The sequence below is a fragment of the Dipodomys merriami genome, unplaced genomic scaffold (genome assembly GCF_024711535.1).
Source record: "Dipodomys merriami isolate MVZ:Mamm:240054 unplaced genomic scaffold, mDipMer1.0.p SCAF_17, whole genome shotgun sequence".
NCBI lineage: Eukaryota > Metazoa > Chordata > Mammalia > Rodentia > Heteromyidae > Dipodomys > Dipodomys merriami.
The window spans coordinates 8,330,907-8,356,017 of record NW_027203048.1 but is presented as its reverse complement, the minus strand read 5'-3'; the positions used below and the strand labels follow the sequence as shown (position 1 = coordinate 8,356,017).

The following is a 25,111-nucleotide window of genomic DNA, read 5'->3' as shown; positions in this document are numbered from 1 at the left end:
CGCTTGCTTTGAGCTGAAGAGCATAGGGACAGCACCAAGCCCAAAGTTCAAGCCCCACGACCGACAAAAAAGGATAACTGCTAGTCCAATGGAATATGCTTTTTCTATTTTATAAAATGTGGCAAATTGCTTTCTACAAAGGGCAGCAACAATTTATGTTCCAGAAACAGAGTACAAGGGGACTTTTACCTTTGCCAGCCTCAATATTTTGGCTAAAAAAAAAAAAGTAGGAGAAAAGGTGTCTTGTTATGATTCTAATAGGCTTTTCCCAGATAATAAGGGAGGTTGAGTGTCTTTTTATATGTTTATCAATCATTTGTGCTGCTGTTGCTTTAGGAAGCTTAACAAAGCTGCCTCCCCTGGCTTTACAACTGAGGCTTTCTTTCAGGTCTGGAAAGAGCAGCACTAGGAAGGTGTGGAAGGTCACCTCCTGCCGTGTCATATTCCTCAGAATGAGCCATTGCTCAGTACCTCCAAGCTCCCAAGTTTGCAGGGACTTTGAGAAGGAGATAAATTGGGTGTGATCACTTGAGCTATGGAACAGTAGACCAATAAGGACTAAAAACAAATTAGGAAGCCAGTGGGTGAGTCTAGACCAGACCATTCCTTACTTATTTGCCATACCTGAACCTTTTCAGGGTATCTCAAAACTAACATCACCCTCCCAGGAGAAAGGAACACTTGGAACTGGCACAACAAAGTTTACTTTACCAAGAGGCTGACTATGTTTTAAAGGTGTCCAGTGATAGCCTGAAATCAGGAATAACTTCCAGGGCTGGCCTGGGCACTAGGCTGTGAAGATGGTCACAGAGGGACTCCCGAGCATCCTGTAAGTAGATGGTTATTGGCACACTGGAGAGTTTACCAGTTTAGGGGTTACAGAATGAAACTGGAGGTTTAAATCCTAGGCTGAAACTCCAGAAGTTCCACATCAGGTCTGACCACTAGCCCCTAGGTACCTCACACATATGCACCAAACAAAGAGACTTAGTGGCAGGATGTCAACGGCTGTTCAGAAGGCTGAGATCTGAGTATCATGGTTCAAAGCCAGTCCAGGCAGGAAAGTCTATGAGATTCTTGTCTTCAATTAACCACCAAAAAACCTAGAAGTGGAGCTGTGTCAAGTAGTAGAGTGCTATCCTTCAGCTAAGGGACTGAGTTCAAATCCCAATGCTGGCAGAAAAAGAAAGAGAAAGAAAAAAAGGAGGGCGGGGGAGAAAGAAGGGAGGAGGGAGGGAGAAAGGGAAAGGAGAGAGAGAAGGTAAAAGGGCAGAGAGAAGGGTTTCTTACCTGCCATGGGAATGCCATGGGAAGAATGTACTAAAGCCCCGCTTCAGCCAGGCTCCTGGTGCAGTCCCACACAATTCAGTACACAAGTAAGTAGGGATAGTGTAAATCTGCAGAGTTCAGTCCCAGTTGGGCCCAGTTGACCATTACTGGTCCTTGTTTTAGGTTTCAGAGAAGATGTTATCCTTGAGATTATTCTTGCCAGGTGGCAGGCAGATCCTGATGAAGCTCTGTAGCTTCTCAGGAGTAACTTTGGTCCCTTGTCATAGGATGTTATACAGATCGGTCCTGACCTTCCTAGAATACAAGGTGACTGGAAAGAGAATAGCTTACTGCAAAGACAGATGCAAAATGGAGGCAGGAATGCTAAGCTTTTCTTCGGCTGTTTAATTCATAAAACAAATGCAGCTTCTAAGCACCTCTTACAAGAGCAGCCCCCATCACTTTTTTAGTAGCAAAAAAAAAGTATGTGGGGGAGGCTCTGTAGTAATGCAGCCTGCTGTGGCTGCCTGAGCTAGAGGAGGGGTTGGACTTTACTAAGATCCTACCTTCAGGCACCATGCTGAGAGCATTAACTTTACCACAATCCTAAAACTGTTCTCTGCATTTATCATTATTATTATTTACTTGGTTTTAGTCCTAGAGGGTGAACCAAGACCTCATGTATACTAGACACAAAGTTCTCCCACTGACCTATATACTCAGCTTCTGTAAGAGATATTGTAGGGGATGGGAAAATGTGGCTTAGTGGTAGAGTGCTTGCCTAGCATACATGAAGCCCTAAGTTCCATTCTTCAGTGCCACACAAACAGAAAAAGCCGGAAGTGTCACTGTGGTTCAAGTGGTAGAGTGCTTAGCCTTGAGCAAAAGCAGCTCAGGGACAGTGCCCAGGCCTTGCATTTGAGCCTAAGGACTGACAAAAATACACACACACACATTGTAGGAAGTTGGATGCTGGTGGCTCCCACCTATAATCCTACTCAGGAGGCTGAGATCTGAAGATCAAGGTTCAAAGCCATCCAGGGCAGGAAAGTCCCTGAGACTCTTTATCTCCAGTTAACTACTCAGAAAAAGCTGGAAGTGGCACCGTGGCTCTAGTGGTAGAACACTAGCCTTGAGCAAAACAAGCTCAAGGGTAGTGCCCAGTCATTGAGTTCAAACTCTAAGACCTGCATGTGTGCGCGTACACACACACACACACACACACACACACACACACACACACACACACACACACACACACACACACACACACACACACACACACACACACACACACACACACACACACACACACACACACACACACACACACACACACACACACACACACACGAAACACTGTAGGAAAGTGAGAATCTATTGGGCCAAACCTGGTTCTCAAACTGCTCTGTTTGGGGCTGGGAATGTGGCCTCCTGGTAGAGTGCTTGCCTAGTATGCACGAAGCCCTAGGTTCAATTCCTCAGTGCCACATAAACAAAAAACTGGAAGTGGAGCTGTGGCTCAGGGACAGTTCCCAGACCCTGAGTTCTAGCCCTAGGACTGGCAAAAGAAAGCAAAAACAAACTATCAAACTGCTCTGTTTTGCAGCCAGGTGATGCACTGGGATAATTAAAGAATATGGCTAAAGAAGGAGCTGAGTGGGGCTGGGAAGGTGGCTCAGTGGCAGAGCGCTTGCCTTGCATGCAGCATGAGGCCCTGGGTTTGATTCCTCAGCACCACATAAGCAGAAAAAAAAAAAACGGAAGTGGCACTGTGGCTCAAGTGGTAGAGCTCTAGCCTTGAGCTGAAGAGCTGAGGAACAGCACCCAGGCCAGAGTTCAGGCCCCACAACCGACAAAAAAAAAAAAAAAAAAGGAGCTGGTAGATCAGAACTCATTTGCCACACCTGAATTTCTGCAAGGTGCCTCCAAGCTGGTCCTCCTGTTTTCTCTCAGTGGGTTTAGAAGAACAACACTCCAGACAACCATCCTTCCCAGGCTCCTGGGCTGCCATTGTCCAGGCTGACCCTCTTGCTCACCTTCCTGGGGCTCTTCAGCCTCATAACCTGTTCTCCCAGCACCACTCTCTTGTCCCTTTACTTGCTGTTTTCCTGAGACTGTATGTCTCTTGGTGTGAAACTGGATTAAGAGAATGTTAGAATGAGATTCAGGAGGCCTGGCTTCCGGTCTCAGCTTCTGCCTGATTAATCAATTTGAGGAACTCTTTCTTCAGTCAGCACTTCAGTTTCCTGGTTTGTAATGTGACAGAAATAGGCTAGATAACTGCAGGGGTTCTCAAATCTTTCAAAGGGGGACCAGAGTCATGATCTGTAGCTTGCTTTGTCGCCAGTATTCCCAGTATTACTACATAAATCCTAAGTTTAAAATGTGAGACAATCCTCAGCTCTTACATATATACTTATCCTAGGAGCTCAAGTGGTAGAGCAACAGTGGTAAACAAAAAAGCTGAGTGAAGCCAGATGCGGGTGGCTCACACCTGTAATTCTAGCTACTCAGGAGATCAAGGATTGTGGTTTGAAGCCTGGGCAGGGAAGTCATCCATGAAACTCTTTTTTTTTTTGGTCCGGTCGTGGGGCCTGAACTCCGGGCCTGGGCGCTGTCCCTCAGCTCTTCAGCTCAAGGTTAGCGCTCTACCACTTGAGCCACAGCACCACTTCTGGCTTTTTTTCTTTATGCTTATATGGTGCTGAGGAATTGAACCCAGGGCCTCAGGCATGCAAGGCAAGCGCTCTACCACTGAGCCACCTTCCCAGCCCTCAACTATGAAACTCTTATCTCCAAGTAACCGCCAGGAAACTGGCAGTGGAGCTTGGCTCAAAGTGGTAGAGTCCTAGCCTTGAGCAGAAAAGCTCTGGGATAGCACTCAAGCCCTGATTTCAAGCCCCATGCCTCACTGAAAAAAAAAAAAAAAAAAAAAAAGCCAGGCGCCGGTTGGCTCATGCCTGTAATCCTAGCTACTCAGGGGGCTGAGATCTGAGGATCTTAGTTCAAAGGCAGCCCAGGCAGGAAAGTCCTTGAGACTTATCTCCAATAAGTCACCAGAAAACCAGAAGTGGTGTTGTGGCTCAAGTGGTAGAGCACTAGCCTTGAGCTGAAGAACTGAGGGACAGCACCTAGACCCCGAATTCAAGCCCCACAACTGGGATGGGGCAGGGCGGGGGTGAGGGGTATGTGTGAAAGGATCAGTCACATCCATGCTAGGGGACCACTCGGAGGCAGGCAGGCACAGGAAAAAGATTATTACTAGGTTTATTAGAAGAGCCATATTTCCCCCGGAGAGAGAGCGCATGGCAGCTCCGCTATCTAGGTAGCAGCAGGGTCTGGGGTTAGGAAGTGAGGTAGATGGGAGTTCAGGTTGGTCTGGGTGGAGAGAGGGAGGGGCCAGCAGGTCTGGGTAGAGCTGAGAACCAAAGGTTGGCATAATGCTTACAGCTGCAGGGAAGTAAAGAAAAAGCTGAACTAGAGCACCAGGCCCTGAGTTCAAACTCCTTTTTTTTTTTTTTTTTTTTCAAAAGAATTCACAGGGCACTGGTGGCTCATTCCTGTAATCCTAGCTACCCAAGAAACTGAGATCTAAGGACTGCAGTTCAAAGCCAGCCCAGGCAAGAACATCTAGGAGACTCTTACCTATCTTCAGTTAAACACTAAAACACCAAAAGTAGAGCTGTGGCTCTAGTGGTAGAATGCTAAGCTTAAGCACAAAAGATCTGGGACAGTGCCCAGGCTCTGAGTTCAATCAAGCCCTAGGATTGGTGCATGCGTGTGCGCACACACAGACACACAGACACACACACACAAAGAACTAATGAGGGGCTGGGAAGGTGGCTCAGTGGTAAGAGTGCTTACCTTGCATGCATGAGGCCCTGAGTTCGATTCCTCAGCACCACATAAGCAGAAAGAGCCAGAAGCGGCGCTGTGGTTCAAGTGGTAGAGTGCTAGCCTTAAGCTGAAGAGCTGAGGGACAGTGCCCAGGCCCAGAGTTCAGGCCCCACAACCGGCAAAAAAACAAAACAAAACAAAACAAAAAACCAAAGAACTAATGAAACAACTTTCAGAAAAGTTTCCATTCAGTACTTCTCTCCTCCACCTCATTACTGTCTCTACTTTTGTTATTGCATACCCAGATAAGAAAGGTAGAACAAGGACTGGGGGTGCAAGGACCTGGTTCAATTCAAAGAAGGAAGAACTTGAGGCTATCAGGAGAAAGGTGATACTGAAAAGTGTGCCCTATTCTGTGCCTCTCCCAATCCTGACAGTCTTCCATGATGGCCCTTAGTTCAAGAAGTATCCATTCTGGGGCTGGAAAGGTGGCTCAGTGGTAGAGTGCTTGCCTTGCATGCAGGAGGCCCTGGGTTCGATTCCTCAGCACCACATAAGCAGAAAAAGCCAGAAGCAGCTCTGTGGCTCAAGTGGTAGGACACTAGCCTTGAGCTGAAGAGCTGAGGGACAGCGCCCAGGCCCAGAGTTCAGGCCCCACAACTGACAAAAACAAAACAAATAAATGAAAATCCCTATGGCTGGCATATCCATGGCCTTGGTCAGCTGAGATCTGCCCCTCACTAGTAGTTTTCTGTACAAGACTCACATAATCATCCATTTGTTATTCCAAACTTGTGGAACTTACATTTAGCAGATACTAGGTGCTTAGCTACTAAGGAAATGGACTAAAAGGCTGAGCTCCACCCTTCCCTGTGGGCCTGATTTGAATAAAAACTGCTGCTCCTTGCTTAGGGATTTTTTGGAAGCTGGCAGACTGGCTGAGGGAAAGCCACTTCCCTCCCCTCCCCCCTCCTCCCCCCCCAGGACATGCTATACCTAGGGAGAGACACTAGGCGGTCCTGACTGGAACACCCAGTTCCAGAACAGCAGTCCCCCTTCTGGAGACCCTAGAAGAAGGGTGTGGAAGGGATAGGAAGGCAGGTGGTCAAAGAAATTTCCTCAGGTTTGGAGTCTAGAGTTGTTCCAAGTAGATTCTATGAATATAAGGTCAACTTCTAGCTGTATTCCCTTTTTTTTTTTTTTTGGGGGGGGGGGGTCCGGTCGTGGGCCTGAACTCTGAGCCTGGGCGCTGTCCCTCAGCTCTTCAGCTCAAGGCTAGCATTCTACCACTTGAGCCACAGCGCCACTTCCGGCTTTTTTTTTTTTTTTTTTTTTTGCTTATGGGTGCTGAGGAATCAAACCCAGGGCCTCAAGCATGCAAGGCAAGCGCTCTACCACTGAGCCACCTTCCCAGCCCCCATCTAGCTGTATTCCAGTAGCTGTTTTCTCTGGGGCTGACCACAGAAGGTGGAGTGCTCAGTATTCCCTCTTCTTTAATCCAGATCACTGGCTAAAGGGCCCTCAGGGCTGTCCAGGCATTGTGGAACAGGAGTATAGGAGTCACTCTCTGACACTATGAAGGAACCAATACTCTGGATGAGGCAGCTCTTGGCCCTTACTGAATATTTACTTAAACACACCCTCTACTGTGCTGGTAGACACCATCGATGTCCCACAGGCCCGCATTGCCTTGTGGGAGGAGGCAGCAATGCTGTCTACAAGTCATGGTGTCAGGCAGTGTGTACTTGCTCCTGGTCCCAAGAGCAGAACACAATGCAAGAGGACTAGGAAGGCCCGGTGCTGGTGGCTCACACCTACAATCCTAGCTAATCTCAAGGCTGAGATATGAGGATTGTGGTTTGAAGCCAGCTCAGGCTGGAAAATCCCTGAGACTCTTATCTTTAATAAACTACTCTGAAAAAGCTTGGCACTGGGACTGAAGTGGTAGAGCACTAGCCTTGAGCAAAAGAAGTTCAAGGACAGAGCCTAGGCTCGGAGTTCAAGCCCCATCACCACCAAAAAAAAAAGAAAAGAAAATAGAGAACCAAGAAGCCTTCCCAAAGCTTTCCAGACTTGGTCTGCTTTTCGAATAACACTACGTGTAATGAGGAGGGATGCAGATGGGAAAAAGAATCACTCATGGCACGGAGGAGACTTGAAGCTGCTGGGTTGTTAGAAGAACAAGAGATCCAGTAATAAGGTGCAAAGACTGGGAGAGATGTGTAGGAAGAGAGAAAAGCTGAAGGAAGGTGGTCATTGGGGCTTTCCTGCCCTATGAGAAATTAAGGTTTGAGGTGCATCCGGGAGCAGGAGTGTGAGACAACCAGGTAACATCAGGAAGCTCATTCTGGCCACACTGTAAGGGCGTTCAGAGAGCAGATGCAGACATGAGAAAACTGCTAGAACTTGTCCAGGTTGGGGAATGGGGAGGAGAAACGTGCCCCGCATTTGCAGGCTTAGATAAGAAACATTGGAGGAAGGGCAGGTTCAGGGCCGGAAGCTGGAGGTGAACTTGATGAGTAGTGCTTTTCATTTTAGGAAAATCCTGTTCAACCATCTTTCCCCTTGCTTTCCTTTGGTTCCTGAGGCTTGTCTCTAAACATCTGCCTTCCCCAAAGCCATGAAGATTTTCTTAGCGAGCCAGGGCTTCAGTTAGGTTTTAGATCTATTGCTTTTATTCCAGTCTGGACCATGGGTGTCCACAAGGAGAGAGGATCATAGGCAGCTCAAAGTAGGCATCAGCTCAGATTCCCCATGTGGACAGAAGGGCACAGGAAGTAGGACAGGACCAGGAAAGACAGACTCATGTGCTTCTGGGACCTCATATGCATGTCAAGCCCTCATCCTTTCGGCCCCTGCCCACACCAACTGTATACATATGCTTGTGTTGCCACTAGCATTTCAAGATGCCAGATAGCTCTTCTTCTCTTCCTCTGTATCAGTGAATGGTGGGCAGTAACAAATATGTTTACTTTCACTTCTAGCTCAGCTAATTTGCACAAAAATAAGAATGACAACTCAGTCTTCTATATGTTTCAATCCAGATAGTTTGCAGTTTTGAAGGGGCAAAATCAGAAAGTAAAACTGAGTTGAAGATGCTATTGAAGTAAGGAGGCCAGGTCTGGCCGGCGCCATATTGGCCACATGGTAGATGGTAGGGTCTGGCATCTTGTCTACATGATGGGGGAAGGAACCCCCACCCCCATCACCTGCCTCCCAGGTAATGGGCGTGCCTGGACCCCTGGAGGCAGGGGCAGGCACTTGGCTGATAGGTTACTGAGTCTGTCAGTCCAGTGCCTGGGACTGGGAATTTCCTGAGGATCTGCCCCTGAGCCGACCTATTTAAGCCCGGACCAGCCTAGCCATGAGGCTTCCATGCCACGTGTGTCACTGTGATCCTGTCCTGTATCCTGTCACCTAGATCGTCTCCAGTCACCATGGAGTCCCAATTTATGAGAATTCAGTGTTGAGCAGGGTATTCAGGTATGAAGCTGAAGCAGGAGGATCACTTGAGCCCAGGAGATGAGACCAGCTTGGGAAACAGTGAGAGACTAACTTTAAAAGAAAAAAAAGAAAATCAGTGTGTCTTAAAAAATGGGTCTGAGCTGGGCGCCGGTGGCTCAGGCCTGTAATCCTAGCTACTCAGGAGGCTGAGATCTGAGGATCACAGTTCAAAGCCAGCCCAGGCAGGAAAATCCGTGAAACTCTTTTATCCAGTAAATCACCAAAAACCTGGAAGTGTGTGCCTCAAGTTATAGCGCATTCGCCTTGAGCTGAAGAGCTCAGGGACAGTGCCCAGGCCCAGAGTTCAAGCCCCAAGACTAACCAAAAAAAAAAAAAAAGGTGGGTCTGAACTTTACCCTCAACTATCTGAACCAAACAAAGCTGGAAGTGAAGCAGTGGCTCAGGTGGTAGAGTGCTAGCCTTGAGCAAAAGAAGTTCAGGGATAGCACTGAACCTGGCCCTGGGGCCCTGGCTAGACCTGCTATAGTTCTGGGCTTACTAAAGTTTGAGAACCATCAAGCTTCATCTGATTAGAAGCAAACCTAACAGGGAAGACATTCCTCCAAACAGTTTTGTGTAAACATCAGGACTTGGGCTGAATTCATCACTTGGGGAATTCAGTGAAAGTACACAGCTTGGTTAAAGGTCTCAAGCTGCATGAATCTAAGGTACTAGCCAGGTTGTAGCTCTCAGTTTCAGAGCCTGGGGGGTGGGAAGACCGGAAAGGACTGGGGCAGGAATTTAAATTTTCCCTTTTGGATGGAGATGGCTGACAATCCTGCTGTTTTCAGTTTAGGCAGTTCTCCTCTGCAGAGCCCCTCCCACTCTTCTTCACAACCTGAAACTTGAGAGGGTCTGCATGCCTGAATCTGAATGGTGGTCCCTTTGGCCTCCCCCGCCCCCATCCCACCCCGCCCCTTTTGACTCGTGCAGCCTGGAGAACTGGGGTGGAGTTGGGGTGGGAAGAGGGGATTAAGATGACTGGGTTCCTTTTCATCCACTTCTCCCTGCCCTTCCCCAGCTACTTTTTGGCTGGACCTAGGTCTTGAAATCAGGGCCTGGGTGCTGTCCCTAAATGTCTCTTGCTCAAGGCTAGCACTCTACCACTTGAACCACAGCTCACTTCCGGCGTTTTACTGGTTAATCAGAGATGAGAGTTTCAGACTTTTCTGCCCAAAATGGCTTTGAACCTGTCCTCAAATCTCATCCTCTCGAGTAGCTAGGATTACTGCTAGTTCCTCCTCTCCCCCCACCCCACCCCGAATCCTGACCTCCCCTGATCTTTTTTTTTTTTTGTCAGTCGTGGGGCTTGAACTCTGGGCCTGGGCGCTGTCCCTCAGCTCTTCAGCTCAAGATTAAGGCTCTACTGCCTGAGTCACAGTGCCACTTCTGGTTTTTGAGTAGTTTATTGGAGATAAGACTCTCACGGACTTTTCTGCTCCAGCTGGCTTTGAACTGTGATTCTCAGATCTCAGATTCTCAGATTCTCAGCCTCCTCATTAGCTAGGATTACAGGCGTGAGCTACCAGCGCCTGGCCCTCCCCTGATCTTAACTGTAACATTTAGTAGATCCCTGTCATCCCATTAGGAAAGGAGATCTAGAAAGGTCTTGTCATCTCTGAAACATCTGGCCCAGTCAGCGGCCCCTCACCCCCTCTACAGTGTCTTATCTGCCCCCTGCCTAGCCTTCCCCCTCCCCCCACAGGTAGAGCAGTGGTTGGCCCGTGAGGTACTGGTGTTGCCGCCCAAAGCTGTAGGGATGGAAGGTTAGTTTCCTATAGGGAGGCAGGAGGGGTGACTCAGAGAGGATGCAGAAGCCAGGGAGGGCTAGGGGCTGCTGAGAGAGGGGTGAGGCCTGTGGGGAGACTGGCTTTCCAGTAGGCCCCCAAGGCTCCTCCTCTTGAGTGGGGACATGCTGCTGCCCTCCCTAGCAGATGACATAATGGCTGCGCCACTGCTCATTTCTTCCCTTCATGCATCACCAGGAAGTTGAGGCTGTTGTAGGTGACTCCCAGGTCTGGTCTTTCTGCCTCAATCCTCAGATCAGAAGATTTGAGTCTTCCCTCAAATCGTTCTGTCTTTACTGATCCCAGGCGCCTGTGATTTCCCTCGGCACATGTAGGAAGCGTCCCTACCACATAATTTACCATCTAATTACATGCTGTCTTGAGTGAGGGCTGTGGTTTATGTGTGGTGGGTCCTTGGTACGCAATTAGACTGAAAAACAAAACAGAGGCCCCCCTCTTCTATCATTTCCTCCTCTCTCCCGAGTCCTCCCCTAGCCTGTCCATTGCAGGTGGTCAAGACACTCAGATTCTGGGAAGTAAGTGTGCTTCAGGCAGGCTCACAGGTTGGCTCCACCAAAATGGATCTGGGTAGTGGGGGTAGGGTCCCTCAGGCCTTCAGCATTTGCTTAAATGCTGTGCCTCTTCAAGCTCAGGGATCAGAAGACAGTTCTGTCGTATCAAGGCCCAGGTTTGGGCTGGTGATGTACAGCAGACCAGGCCAGCACCTCGCGGTTGCCATGGTGACTTCTGCTTTTCTTCAGAATAAGATGGATTTCTCTTTCAGCCTGAATCATCTGCCTGGGCCGCCACTATTCTGTCCTCCCTGGGAACCAGACTTCCCAGCCCCCTACTCTCTGCTTTCTGCCACTAGGGACAGCTTGTCCAGTGCTTCAGTTTCAAATCAGGATCTGATATCAGACAACAGCATGTTCTGACATGAAAGGGGACCAGGAAATAAAGACCCAGGAGGTGGGGTGGCTCCCCAGGGACTTTTACACTGAAGTGAAGTCTCCAGATACTCTCCTTCCTCTCTTTATATCACTTGCTCCTTGGTATGGGACTGTGGCCCTGACCTTTCCCATGGTGGGCACAGTCCTCTGGAACTCTGCTTCATTCACATAGCTGGGGCTCTCTAATATAGCTGGCTGATAGCAGAATTACCCAAGGATGTTGTCAGAGAATCCTGGGTCTTACCTAAGGCCGCTGATCTACTTAAGTAGGCCCCAAAGATCCATGTTTTAAAAATCATCCTTAGGGGCTGGGAAGGTGGCTCAGTGGTAGAGTGCTTGCCTTGCATGCATGAGGCCCTGGGTTCAATTCCTCAGCACCACATAAGCAGAAAAAAAAGCCGGAAGTAGTGCTGTGGCTCAAGTGGTAGAGTGCTAGCCTTGAGCTGAAGAGCTGAGGGACAGCGCCCAGGCCCAGAGTTCAGGCCCCACGACTGGACCCAAAAATAAATAAATAAAAATAAAAATCATCCTTAAAGCCAGGTACAGGTGGGTCATGCCTATAATCCTCATTACTCAGTGTAAGGATTTAGGCGAGAAAAAAACACGCAGGCGGAGGAAAGAACATGCAGGAGGTAAAGGTGAAGAAAGGAAAGTTTATTGGGTTACATTCACTGGCGAACTCCCTGGTCAGGATCAGAGAAGTCACATAGAGTCTGGCTGTAGCAAGGTTTATATGGCCGGGGTCAGCATGTAACTTGTTTTGCGAGTTTGAACAGTTTCTGGCTGGTGAAGAACGATTGGGACAGGTAGTGTATAATTGGGACAGGTGGCGTATAAGGAAGTGGCTTTTCTCAGCTGCTTCTGCCCTCCAGCAGCCAGTAATTCAGGATGCTGAGATCTGAGGATTGTGGTTCGAAGCCTGCCTGGGAAGGAAAGTTGCTTTTTTTTTTTTTTTTTTTTTGTCAGTCATGGGGCTTCTTTTTTTTTTTTTTGGTCAGTCGTGGGGCTTGAACTCTGGGCCTGGGCGCTGTCCCTCAGCTCTTCAGCTCAAGGCGAGCGCTCTACCACTTGAGCTACAGCGCCACTTCTGGTTTTTCTGGTGGTTTATTGGAGATAGGAGTCTCACGGTCTCTCCTGCCCTGGCTGGCTTTGAACCGCGATCCTCAGATCTCAGCCTCCTGAGTAGCTAGGATTACAGGCGTGAGCCACCAGCGCCCGGCAGTCATGGGGCTTCAACTCCAGGCCTGGGTGCTGTCCCTCAGCCCTTCAGCTCAAGGTGAGTGTTCTACCACTTGAGCCACAGCACCACTTCCTGTTGGTTTTCTAGTAGTTTATTGGAGATAAGGGTCTCACAGACTTTGCTGCCCGGCCTGGCTTTAACCGTCATCCTCAGATCTCAGCCTCCTGAGTAGCTAGGATTGCAGGTGTGAGCTACTGGTGCCTGGCCAAGGAAGGACTTTTTTTTTTTTTTTTTTGTCGGTCGTGGGGCTTGAACTCTGGGCCTGGGCGCTGTCCCTCAGCTCTTCAGCTCAAGGCGAGCGCTCTACCACTTGAGCTACAGCGCCACTTCCGGTTTTCTGGTGGTTTATTGGAGATAGGAGTCTCACGGTCTCTCCTGCCCGGGCTGGCTTTGAACCGCGATCCTCAGATCTCAGCCTCCTGAGTAGCTAGGATTACAGGCGTGAGCCACCAGCGCCCGGCCAAGGAAGGACTTTTAAGACTCTTATTTCCAATGAACTATCACAAGTCCAGAAGTGGCTCAAGTGGTAGAGCACTAGCCTTGAGCAAAAAATCTCAGGGATAGGGCCCTGAGTTCAAACCCCAGGACCAACACACACCTTGAGGTGACTAAGCCCCAGTGGGTTTGGGGTTCTTCTGGCAGGGTGAGTTGAGAGGGCCTATGAGAAGAAAAGGACGCAGTGTTCTCTGCAGAGGATGAACTGGCCTTTCTGGGCTTCCAGGAGCTAGAACACCCCTGGCAGCTAAGCCTTGTCAGGAAGCCAGTATTTCCTGGTCATGTTGGTTAAACCAAGTCCTAGCTCCCACCTCTTCCCTCAGGAGAAGCTAGGAGAGAGAATGACAGGAAGGGGGGATGTTGCCATAACAACCAGTTCCAGGCAGAGGCCTCCCTTCCAGGAGCTGGTACTTCACCCCAGTCGTGGTGGTTTCCATGGAGATGAGGTACTGAGGGATAAGAGGAATATTTGCCCCACTTAGAACAGTCAGGAGCTGCCAGAAGGCAGCATATCTCTAGGTGGAAGCCTTGGACCCTGTCAACTTGGAGTCCCCCAGCATGGCCTCTGCTCTCCTGGCGCACGTCTGACACCTTCCTCTGCTTAGTTGCTCTCTCCCATGTGGCTGTCTCCTTAGCAACAAGTCCTGCTAACTCCATGCTACTGGCTCCATAGCTATTTTTAGCTTCCCTGCCAGCAGCCCAGTCTGGTCATTTGCTTGCAACCTCCATATGGATTACAAGGGAATAGGAAAATGAAGATGCGTGGCCACTTCAGGGAACTCTAGATCCAAACCTCTTAGCAACCATTAGAATTCCTGCTATGGAAAGTATCTGTCACCTAGCCTGGAACCTGGAAAGTTTGGATGAGGCTCCTGAGACCATGCTGCATTCATTTTGACAAACACTGTTTTAGTCCTCCATTATGTGCAAGATGCTTTGTCCACACTGCTTCCATATGAAGCTGCATAAGGTCCTAGCCTTCCAGAGACTTCTGATCTTGTGGAGAAGATGAGTGCAGAGTTGCTTTCTACATGGCAAAAACCTCACAGATCTAGGCAAGGCTTTACACAGTGCCAAAGAGGGGAAGAGGAGGGAGAGAAGACAGGGGAGATGAGATAAGGATGAGGGGATAGAACAACTCCGCCCAATGCGCTTTCCATGATGATGACGCTTCTGCCATCTGCAATATCCACTACAGTGGCTTTTGAACACTTAGATTGTGGCTGGTTCAACTGAGGAACTGGCTTTTAATTTTTATTTCATTTTATTTAACTTAAGTAGCCCCATGCAACTGACAACTACCTCTACTGGCAGCAAGGGCTAGAGACACCTTCTGGGTAGAAGAAACTAGTGAGTAGATGGTAAGATTTGGGCCAGTGGAAGTTGAAGGGTAAAACACTGTGAGAAGAGGGAACAGTATGAGGAATAGCAAGTGGGTAAGTAGGTGGCGGAGCGTAGACTATGGGATCTATCACGGAGGCCTCCAGGTTTGTGGGGGCCTTGAATGTCGTGCACGGTGTTGACTGCTTGGCACTGAGGCTTTTGAGCTGTAGGCAGGAGGAGGGCAGTTTTAGAACAGATATCCATCCCGAGCCTTCTGTCTAAACAAGCTCTCCTGGTCTGGTCGTGGGGCTGGTGGGGCTAGATCTGTGGCAGAAAAGATGCACTAACTTCTGGGTAAGTTGCTTTGCAGATGGCTTTCTAGGTGTATGGCTTCTCTGATTTTGAGTGAGGGACTCATGTGGTGATTGGCAGCAACATTATCTGTTCTCTTTCTGCCAGCGTGGCACTTTATGACAAAGCATGCCATGGAACGCTGAACTTTCACTTCAAGCCAGTAAGCAGCTGTGCCACCTGGATCTTGAGCAGGATACCCACTTGGCCAGGGGGTCTCATTTCAGCTCTTTGAAACTAGGAAATCACGTCTTCATTTCTTTTTTTGTCAGTCATGGGGCTTGAATTCTGGACACTTAAGGCAAGTGCTCTACCACTTGAGCCACAGCGCCATTTCCTGTTTTCTAGTGGTTATCTGGAGATAGAGTCTCCAGGACTTTCCTGCCTGGGCTGGTTTGAACTGTGATCCTCAAATCTCAGCCTCCTGAGTAGCTAGGATTACAGGTGTGAGCCACCAGCACTCGGCTACTAGAAAATCACTTCTTATCATGTTCTTCAAAGATACAGGAGAGGGGCTGGGAATGTGGCTTACTGGTAGAATGCTTGCCTAGCGTGCAGGAAGCCCTGGGTTCAATTCCTCAGTACCATATACACAGAAAAAAAAGCCAGAAGTGGCGCTGTGGCTCAAGTGTCAGAGTGCCAGGCTTGAGCAAAAAGAAGCTCAGGGACAGTGCCCAGGACCTGAGTTCAAGCCCCAGGACTGGCAAAAAACAAAAACAAAAAAGCAAAAACGAAAACAAAGACTCAGGAGAGTGACATACACTAGCCTGATAAATTTGCTGATTTCTAAGAAGACGTGTCCTGGCTACACAGATAATACTGGTCCTGCTGTTTTACTGGCAACATACTAGAAAATGTGTCACTAGAAAATGTAATTAACATAGACATTTGCTTGATGAAAACACCTCTTAAGGACACCTGACCCTTGGCCCTGATCCTGTATTCATCAGTTAGGGTGGCCTGTTGAGTCACTGTTGTTTGCCTGCTGGTCAGGAAATGCACTGTCTTTGAGGGTGCCCCTCTATCTGTCAGACTGTGCGGGAGCCTTCTTTTCCAACATCTCTTTTAAGCTCTTGACATCCACCTTATCTTCTTTTCATCCAGGAATTGCTTCTTGCAACCTTTGATAGCAATTTTGATACTTTGATAGCAACTGATAGCAATTCTTTGATAGCAGTTCCAAGAACAGGGCTTGTTTTACAGATTGCTACCATTTTTTGGTTGACTATCTTTGTATCAATCAAAAGACTAATCCCAAGAATTACCCTGGGAGGGTTTCTTTAGAAGGTCAAAAGTATCTGTGGCCTGAGGATCCCTGAGGACTGTCCAGGTTTTTTGTTCCCAACTTCCTACCCCTTACTGATCCTAGATCTTCGGGGTCTGATTCTGTCCAAGGACCTTAAAAACACAACTGTTTATATGACTCACAGTCTACAAAAGGGAATGTGGCCAAGGGAGATGGAAGATGCCTTAAGTTCCTCAGGATATACCTCTGGGTCTCAGCTTCCTTTTAAGCTGGGAAATTGTGTGTGTGGAAGAGCTGGCACTTGACTTGAATTTTAGAGGATGAAGATTAGGAAGTTTGAAAGCTGTGGAAAGAGGCTACTTTGTATGTGGACCAAGAGAAAGGGAATGGTTCTGAGAAGTTCTGGCTGTATGCCTGAAGAAACTATCACAGTCTTAAGGTGTTTAGCCACATTATGAGGGAAAAAGGGGTATCAGGCGGGAGTCATTCTGTCAGTGTCTAAGCCCAAATCAGCAACTACCTTTTGAGTGGAGACCTGAGCCTAGATGCTGAGCTGGTAGCAATGAGGCAAACAGTTCAGCAAGTCATTTTCTACTCTCAAAAGCCAGGGCAAGCTGGAAGTGTGAACTCAGGGCCTTATTTTATTTTATTTGGTGCTAGACACTGAACCAGAATCTTTGAATCCTAAGCATACACCATACCAATGAGCTATATCACAGGTTGGGGAAGTTTCTGAGAAGCCGTCCCAGTTACTTTGACTTGCTGGGGGCAGAAGAGGGTCTATAGTTTTGTATTTTTGTGCTGGTCCTGAGGTTTGGATTCTGGGCCTGGGTATTGTCTCTGAGCTTTTTTTTTTGTTGTTGGTTGTGGGGCTTGAACTCTAGGCTTGGGCGCTGTCCCTCAGCTCTTCAGCTCAAGGCAAGTGCTCTACCACTTGAGCTACAGCGCCACTTCCGGTTTTCTGGTGGTTTATTGGAGATAAGAGTTTCACGGACTAAAAAAAAAAATAGTTTCACGGACTTTCCTGCCCTGGCTGGCTTTGAACCGGGATGCTCAGATCTCAGCCTCCTAAGTAGCTAGGATTACAGGCGTGAGCCACCGGTGCCTGGCTAGTCTCTGAGCTTTTTTGTTCAATGATAGCACTCTACTACTTGAGCTACAACTCTACTTCTTGCTTTTTGGTGGTTAATTGGAGATAAGACTCTCATAGACTTTTCTTCCCTGAGCTGGCTTTGAACTGTGATCTTTAGATCTCAGACTCCAGAATAGCTAGGATTGCTACTGCCTCCTAGCTACAATTTTCATTCTTTAAAGATATGTGATCCTAGCCGGGCGCTGGTGGCTCACGCCTGTAATCCTAGCTACTCAGGAGTCTGAGATCTGAGGATCGAGGTTCAAAGCCAGCCCGGGCAGGAGAGACCATGAGACTCCTATCTCCAATAAACCACCAGAAAACCGGAAGTGGCGCTGTAGATCAAGTGGTAGAGCACTCGCCTTGAGCTGAAGAGCTTAGGGACAGTGCCCAGGCCCAGAGTTCAAGCCCCACGACCGACAAAAAAAAAAAAAAGATATGTGATCCTCAGATCTCAGCTTCCAAAGTAGCTAGGATTACACACATAAGCCACCAGCACCCAGAATTGTTTGGTTTTTGTGTTTTTTGGAGGGAGGGGCATTGTGGGGCTTGAACTCAGGGCCTAGGTGCTGTCCCTGAGCCTCTTTTACTTAAGGCTGGCACCCTACCACTTGTGCCACAGCCCTCCACTTTTAGTTTTCTGGTAGATAATTGGAGATAAGATCTCTCAGACTTTCCTGCACAGGCTTTGAACCTCCATCCTCAGGTCTCAGCCTCCTGAGTAGCTAGGATTACAGGTGTGATCTACCAGCACCCAGCTTTTTTTTTTTTTTTTTTTTTTTTTTTTTTTTTTTATGTCTCCTTTACCTTATATGTAGGTTGTAGGATGAGAAGGAACTTTGTACTCCAAGGTTTTTTGTTTGTTTTTGTGGGCCGTGGGGCCTGAACTCTGGGCCTGGCCACTGTCCCCCAGCTCTTCGGCTCAAGGCTAGCACTCTACCACTTGAGCCACATCGCCACTTCCAGTTTTGTCCGTTTATGTGGTGCTGAGGAATCAAACCCAGGGCCTCATGCATGCAAGGCAATCACTCTATCACTGAGCCATCTTCCCAGCCCAATGTACTCCCAAGTTTTATAAGAAGAAAGTCTTCCTTTTCAGCGCTTGTTTGGTCTGATGGCCCCAGAAAAAGTGAGCTGAGCCGCAGAAGAGATGGTGGGCTCCCATTTATAGCATATCTCTTGGCCTCACTAACTTATACCTGTGTTCCAGCTAGTACATCCCAGCTACTGTAGCCCAAGCCAGACACCTGAAGAGGTACCTGTCTTTGGGATGTCCTTCCAATACTCCTGAGGCTTGGTGTCATCATTTGTTTTGCAGACGAGGAAAGCAGATTTCTTGGGGGTTAAGTGGCTTGTGTCATGGTCATGTTAGAATTGGAACTCAAGTTCAGATCTTGAGCCAACAGACCTCTACTGCTGGGAGCATTCACCTTCCAGTCTTTGTTCACTTTTTTGACTCATCCTACAAACAGAAACGAAGTTAATCTTTCTAAGATACCCATTCATCTTGTCTTGTCTGGAAAACTGGCCCTTATTCTTCTCCTTTACTGAGCCTACCATCCACGTGGCTGACTCCCTCTTTGCAATCCATGCTTTAGCTTTAGTCCACTTGGGGGGGCGGGGGAGGGAGAGCTGGAGGTGATCTAGGTCTTACCTGCTCCAGCCAAGGCCCTATCTTACCCATGACAATCCAAATCCTAATCATCCTGATCTCTTTAGCCCCATTTATCACTCCTGCCACCCAACTCGGGTTGACCTCTAAGCCAGGTGCTTGATCTTTGCATGTCTCCTAGTCTAGTGGAATCTGTCTACCCCTGAGGGAAGGCCAGCAAGCACTCAGTGTTTTCTAATGCTGACTTTCACTTAATCCACTGCTGTGGAAGAGCCTGTGGGCCCATCCGCCTCCACCGCTCTTTAGGAAGGGGCTTAAATGGCGGAAGCCACCCTGGGAGGCTCAGGGAAAGTGTTTCCAGCTAGATGTCTTCTTGGCTGGGAAGGAAGACACTGGTGTAGTTTTGAAGGAAAGTCCTTACCCACAACTTAGCACACAGGAAAATGAGAAAATCAGGGAAGACCCTAAAATGAATTGGGGGGGGGGGAGGTGTCACTGGAGCCTAAGGCAGCAAGGAAGAGTTCCTTACTACAGGTGTGTGTGTGTGGGGGGGGGGTTGTGGTGTCTGACGCTTGAATTCGGCCAGGATGCCGTCCCCAAAAGCGCGAGGCTGGCGCCTGAACCGTAGCTCCACTTCTGGCTTTTTGGTGGTTAGGGCCTGAGCCTCCTGAGTCGCTAGGCTGGCTGGCGTGAGCCGCGCATTTTAAGGCACCCCTCGATCCACCTGTAGCACGGAGCGCCCCCCCCCGCCCCCGCCCCCGGTTCTGGTCGCATGGCGCTCCAGCTCCCGCGCGGTGCGCCGCCTCGCCGGCTTTCCCTGCGCTCCCGCCTCGGCTCTGAGCTGCGAGCGCCTTCTCTCTCTCTCTCTCTCTCTCTCTCTCTTTTTTAAACGTGCTTCCGTGAAACTCACTTTCTCCAACTTTCTCCCGACTCTCACGGACGGCGCGAGAAGCTGGGCTCGCGTCCCGCCAGGTCTCCCCGGTCCCCCGAGGGAGCGGCCTCCGCCCGCGCCCCCTCCCGGCCCTGCGGGTGCCCCCCGGTGCGCCCCCCCACCCCCCGCGCTCATCCGCGGAGTTGGAGTTGGGATGAGGGCAGGGCGGGCCGCAGGGAGGGGCGCTCCCTCCCCGCCGGCCGCGGGGGCGGGGCCCTGGGAACGGGCGTGGGCGGACCAGGCCCCCGGGCCCCCCGCGCCCCTCGGACCGGGTAGAGGGGTTGGCCCACCGCCAGCGTCGGAGGCCGGCCCCCTCCCCCGGCCCGCTCGCAGCCAACCAGGCCCTCCAGCGGGGCCCACGTGACCTGGAGTTCTAGACAAAGAAAATGTTCCTCCCCCCCCCCGCCGCCCCCTCCCCCTTTCTCTGGCCCCCGCCGCCCCCAGCCCCATCGCCCCCAGCCCCTCCCCCCCGGCGGGCAGCTACTTAGAGCGGCGGGGCCAGGGGCTCACACCTGAGCCGGACCGCAGAGGGGCTGCACCTGGCCTTATGGGTAGGTTCCTGGACGGAGCCCAGGGGAGGCTGGGGAAGGGGAGGCGGCCGGGCCGGTGGGAGGGTCCCCGCAGCCCTCCCGCGCTGGAACCAGAGTCAAGTATGCCTCCCCGGCCCGCCGCCGCGGCCCCGGCCCGCCGGAGTTCTGGAGCCGCCGACGTCACCGTCCCACCCACTCGTGCCCCGAAGCCCCACTCCTCACCGGGCGCCAGTGGCCCCTGGCACGCACGGGGCCGGGGGCGCCGCAGGCTGGGGAGCAGGCGGCCCGGCCCGGGGCAGCTGGCGACCAGAAGTTAGGTCGGATGGAAGCAGCCTGCGTTGAGCCGCTGGCAGTCGGGAGCCTGGCCGTGGCTGGCCGGCGGGTGTGCCCGGCCAGGGCACCGCGCTGTCCCGAGGGCCGGGCCAGGTCACGGCCTCCGGGCGGAGACAGCCTCCTCGCCGGCTGCGGGAGCCCCCTCGCAGGCGGCCCCGAGGACGCGGGGGAGCGGGGGCCCGTGCCACCCTGACGTGCGGTGACACTGCGGTGGCCCGAGGCCGCGTGGACCCGGGGCCACGGGGCGCTCAGTCCTCTGACCTTTGGCGTGGGGGAGTCGCCGGGGAGGCGGGGGCACAGCCGGAGGAGGACCTGGACGGGGAGGCCGGCGTGTGTGGAGTTGTGCCCCAGGCCAGCGGGCGAACGGGAGCCACTGGTGTGTGGGGAGGTGGTGCGGTGGCCTTTTTGGACCCAGCCCAGCCTCTCCCGGGAAGAGGAGCCTCGAGCCCCCAAAGCATGAACCCCGTTTAACCCTTTCCTTGCCTATTGTTTGCTGGGGAGAAGGGCAGAGGTAGTGAAAGTGCGCAGGAGGATGAGCCCTCCCCCGCCGTCCCCGCGCCTCTCTCCTCCGGGCTCCCGCTGCGAACCCCCTCCTCGGTGCGGGTCCCGGCGGAGGCCCCCTTTCTCCTCTGCCTGCCTGGGCCAGCCAGGCGCGTGCTCTGCAGCGAGTGGGCTGGGGATGCTGAACAGCTATCAGCAGCAGCATCTGACAAGCTGGGGGAAGTTGTGGGGGAAGAAGAATTTTCAGGAACTGCTGCTGAGGGGTGAGAGAGACAAAGGGGCTGTGGGGGAGTAATAAGAGTGGTGGCGGGCACGACTCCTTTCTAGACCTGGGAGCCCGAGAGGAACCCGCCCCGACCCACCGCTGCTTACTGTGATTGTGGTAGCGGCCTTGCCTGGCCTGCCCCCGGCATGCACCGTGCACAATCTTTAGGGCATCCTAGGGAGAAGTCTCTGCTGGATATGATGGAAGGTGGGAGCCACAGTCATGACCACCAGGCTTATCTGTGGGTGTAACTAGTGCATCTGACACAGTTGAAGATCCTGGGAGCAGAAGTGGCTTCCTGGAAGAGGGAAGGCCACGCTCCTTCCCCACCCCGCCCCACCCCCAGCCCAGCCTTGTTGAACTTTTTGGGAGGGAGGAGTTGATAGCCAATTGTTAGAAAAGGGAGAGCAAAGTCCTGGCCAGGTGAGGTCGGACTGAGAAGGGTTGCACAATACTCTCCATTCTATCCTCCCCTCCCCCAATCTTAGCTCTTTTCCCAGCTGTTTGTGGGCTGGGGCAAAGGCTGCCTTATTCTATTTCAGAATTTTTAGGATGCATTGAGTCAGGAGAGAGAACTAGGTCTTCTGTGATCTGTGTATTGGGAATTGCCCCATGAAAAAGGTTTGGTCCATTCCCTGAAGGCAAAGACTATAAAGTACAGTAGGTCATTGACTTACAAAGGCTTTTAACCTAGGATGCTTAGACATGGGGTCTGTTGGCAAGCTTTAGAAGAGTCCTTGGGAAATTCTTTGTGATACCTAAGTCAGATTCTTAAACAGGCCAGGAAAATTGACCAGTTTAGTTGGGCATCAGTGGCTCATGCCTGAAATCTTAGCTACTCAGGAGGCTAAGATCTGAGAAGGTAGCCCAGGCTGGAAGTCCGTGAGACTCTTATCGCCAATTAAGCACAAAAAAAGCCTGAAGTGGAGCTGTGACTCTAGTGGTAGAGCACACAAAAGCTCAGGGACAGCTCCCAGGCCCTGAGACCGAGCCCCAGGACCAGCACCCAAAAAAAAAAAATCCATATTCTGACTTCTGGGGACTTTGCTATTACACTCTCACATTGCTTTCTGATCACTTTATATATAAATCTTCAGGATGGGTTTGCATTCACGGCTACAAGTTCCTTGTGAAGGTTAATTGAATGGAATGCTGCAAATGGGATGGAGGGGTTCTAGATTGTAGCTCAGTGGTAGAGTTTGCTAGCATGCATGAGGCTGTGGGTTCAATTCCCAGCACCAAAAAAGGTGAGCTTTTTCTCTCTGAATCTGATATGGTAAAAATGGGTAGAGAACCTTTGAAGTTGGAGGGTGTGTGTTCTAGATTTGGTAGTGGGGTTGGGGTGAGATTAAGTAGAATGGTCCTCAGAATTTAGTTCTCATAGCCTCAGAGCCAGTGTGATACGGTGAAAGGGTGGGTGGGGACTGGGGTTTGGATCATGAGTTTGTTGGTGGGATGGCAGAGAAAGCACCTAGTCTGTGCACTCTGCAAGTAATTGAAAGCTGCTTTTAGAAGGTAACAGCACACAGAACTTTGCCTGTAACCCACATGGACTTCAGAGTGGCTTCTGAGCTCGGGGTCAGGCAGCTGCTACAGAGCTTCCCAGGGTGGGCCAGGTGCTGGAGGTGGTGTGCTCTTTAAGTCATCTGGAGACATCATAGAACTAGAAAGAATTGTGATCTGGAATCCAGAGGTTGCCTGAAGAAATTGTGAAGAAAAACATGAAAGCTTCCCTTTTACTTTTCTTTCTTTCTTTCTTTCTTTTTTGGGGTCCTGTCGTGGGGCCTGAACTCTGGGCCTGGGTGCTGTCCCTCAGCTCTTCAGCTCAAGGCTAGCACTCTACCGCTTGAGCCACAGCGCCACTTCTGGCTTTTTTCTTTTTGCTTATGTGGTGCTGAGGAATTGAACCCAGGGCCTCAGGCATGCAAGGCAAGCGCTCTACCATTTAAGCCATGCCCTCTCAATATGGCTTTATTTTTTTGGATAGCTTAGGGGTTTTTGTTGTTGTAGCTGTTGTTTTCTGCTTGGGTTGCTCAACAAATCCTCCTGATCCCTACCTCCAAGTAGTTGGAATTACAAGCATGCACACCTGCTTCTAGCTGAGAGCTCCCCCTTTTTAACTGAAGCAACATGGAAGGGGCTAGAGCCAATATCTATGCCTGCACAATGATGTGCTATTAATTTTTGGGTAGAAGTGTGGTTTCCCCGATCAAAGGATGAGCACCTGATAAGCCAACCAAAGTTGAGGAAGATTGGCCAGGGAAGGAGAGCTCCTACCAAGCTAAGAGGCTGAAATGGAGCCCTGGTGTGCTGTTTGAATTCATCTCCCACCTTCATGTTTCTCATGGTGAGCCAGTTGGGTTGACAAATGTGGGAAGAGGCTTTTACCTCCCAGTTGCTTAAGGTGAAGAGATTCTTTTGAGTTTCACATGGCCTTGCAAATTCCAGGAGGGATCAAAGTTACTCCTCCAGTCCAGTGTTTTGTTGGTTAATTGGAGACTGCTTGTGCTGGCTTTAAACTGTGATCCTCCAGCTCTCATCCTCCTGAGTAGCCAGAATTATAGGTGTGACCACCTGTGCCTCACTTCAAGGTAGTACTGACTTCTTGTTCCTTGTTTCCCAGGCTGAGAAGAAAGCCAAGGTAATTGCAGTGATGAATGCTGTGGAAGAAAACCAAGGATCTGGGGAGTCTCAGAAGGTGGAGGAAGCCAGCCCACCTGCTGTGCAGCAGCCCACGGATCCCGCATCCCCCACTGTGGCCACCACACCTGAGCCTGTGGGGGCCGATGCTGGGGACAAGAATGCCACCAAAGCAGCTGACGATGAGCCTGAGTATGAGGTGAGCAGCTCCTACCAGCCCGGTCCAGCTCTTCCCTGGGGCCTCCTCTGCCAGCTCCTCCCATCCTGCACTTGTCACTCATTGCCCCAGTTTTGCTGCTTCCCTCCATTCACATGGAACCCTCTCCTGATTGTCCTGCCCTCGCTGCCCAGGGCTCAGGAAGTCTTGGGGAGATTGGGGTTGTAGTAGGGCCTTATGACCACTGTGTAACCATTTTTACTTCTTGGGCCTTCAGGACGGCCGGGGCTTTGGCATCGGGGAGCTGGTGTGGGGGAAACTGCGAGGCTTCTCCTGGTGGCCAGGCCGCATTGTGTCCTGGTGGATGACTGGTCGGAGCCGAGCCGCTGAAGGCACTCGCTGGGTCATGTGGTTCGGAGATGGCAAGTTCTCAGTGGTGAGTTCTGCCTTTGCCTGAGTGCAGGATGTCGCTTTAGCTAGGGGAGGTCTGGAGTTGTGGTAATCATAATTAGTGGGAGCCCTGGCTCACGTGGGTGCTTGTAGAATGAATTCCTTTCCCCTGCCTTCTGGTCTTCCCCACTCTTGGTCTAGGCCCCTCCTTTGCCTGGGCTCATTTGATGCCACCAGGCCTCTGAGGGCCACTCTTGTGCCAGTAGTGAGGATGGGGTGGGGCTTGGGAGTGGAAGGAGCAGACAACACTGCCTCATCCCCCAGGTGTGTGTGGAGAAGCTGATGCCGCTGAGCTCCTTCTGCAGTGCATTCCACCAGGCCACCTACAACAAGCAGCCCATGTACCGCAAAGCCATCTATGAAGTACTGCAGGTGAGCCGGTCTCCCCGGGGTGCTGAGGAGGGAGTCAAGGCCAAGGTCATTGGTTAGCCTGGTCTGAGGCCAGGCCTTTTGGCAGTGACTGTCTCTGCTTTACTCCTTTCGACGGTCTCTCTTCTCACATGGTCTTCTCCCACCTTCTGCCCTGCCCCTGCCATCTAGCCTGTCCTAACTCTG

General features: G+C 50.8%; 1 protein-coding gene across 3 annotated transcripts in view; it reads left to right on the top strand.

Annotated features, from left to right (window-relative positions):
* Dnmt3a (DNA methyltransferase 3 alpha) overlaps window positions 1–25,111 on the top strand; it is a 116,637-nt gene that overhangs the window by 72,449 nt on the left and 19,077 nt on the right. For all 3 annotated transcript variants that reach the window (XM_070025150.1, XM_070025149.1, XM_070025151.1), the window contains exons 7-9: window positions 23,933–24,148; window positions 24,384–24,542; window positions 24,821–24,928. In XM_070025150.1, the coding sequence (XP_069881251.1) occupies window positions 23,933–24,148; window positions 24,384–24,542; window positions 24,821–24,928 (483 nt within the window). The remainder of the gene's footprint in view (window positions 1–23,932; window positions 24,149–24,383; window positions 24,543–24,820; window positions 24,929–25,111) is intronic.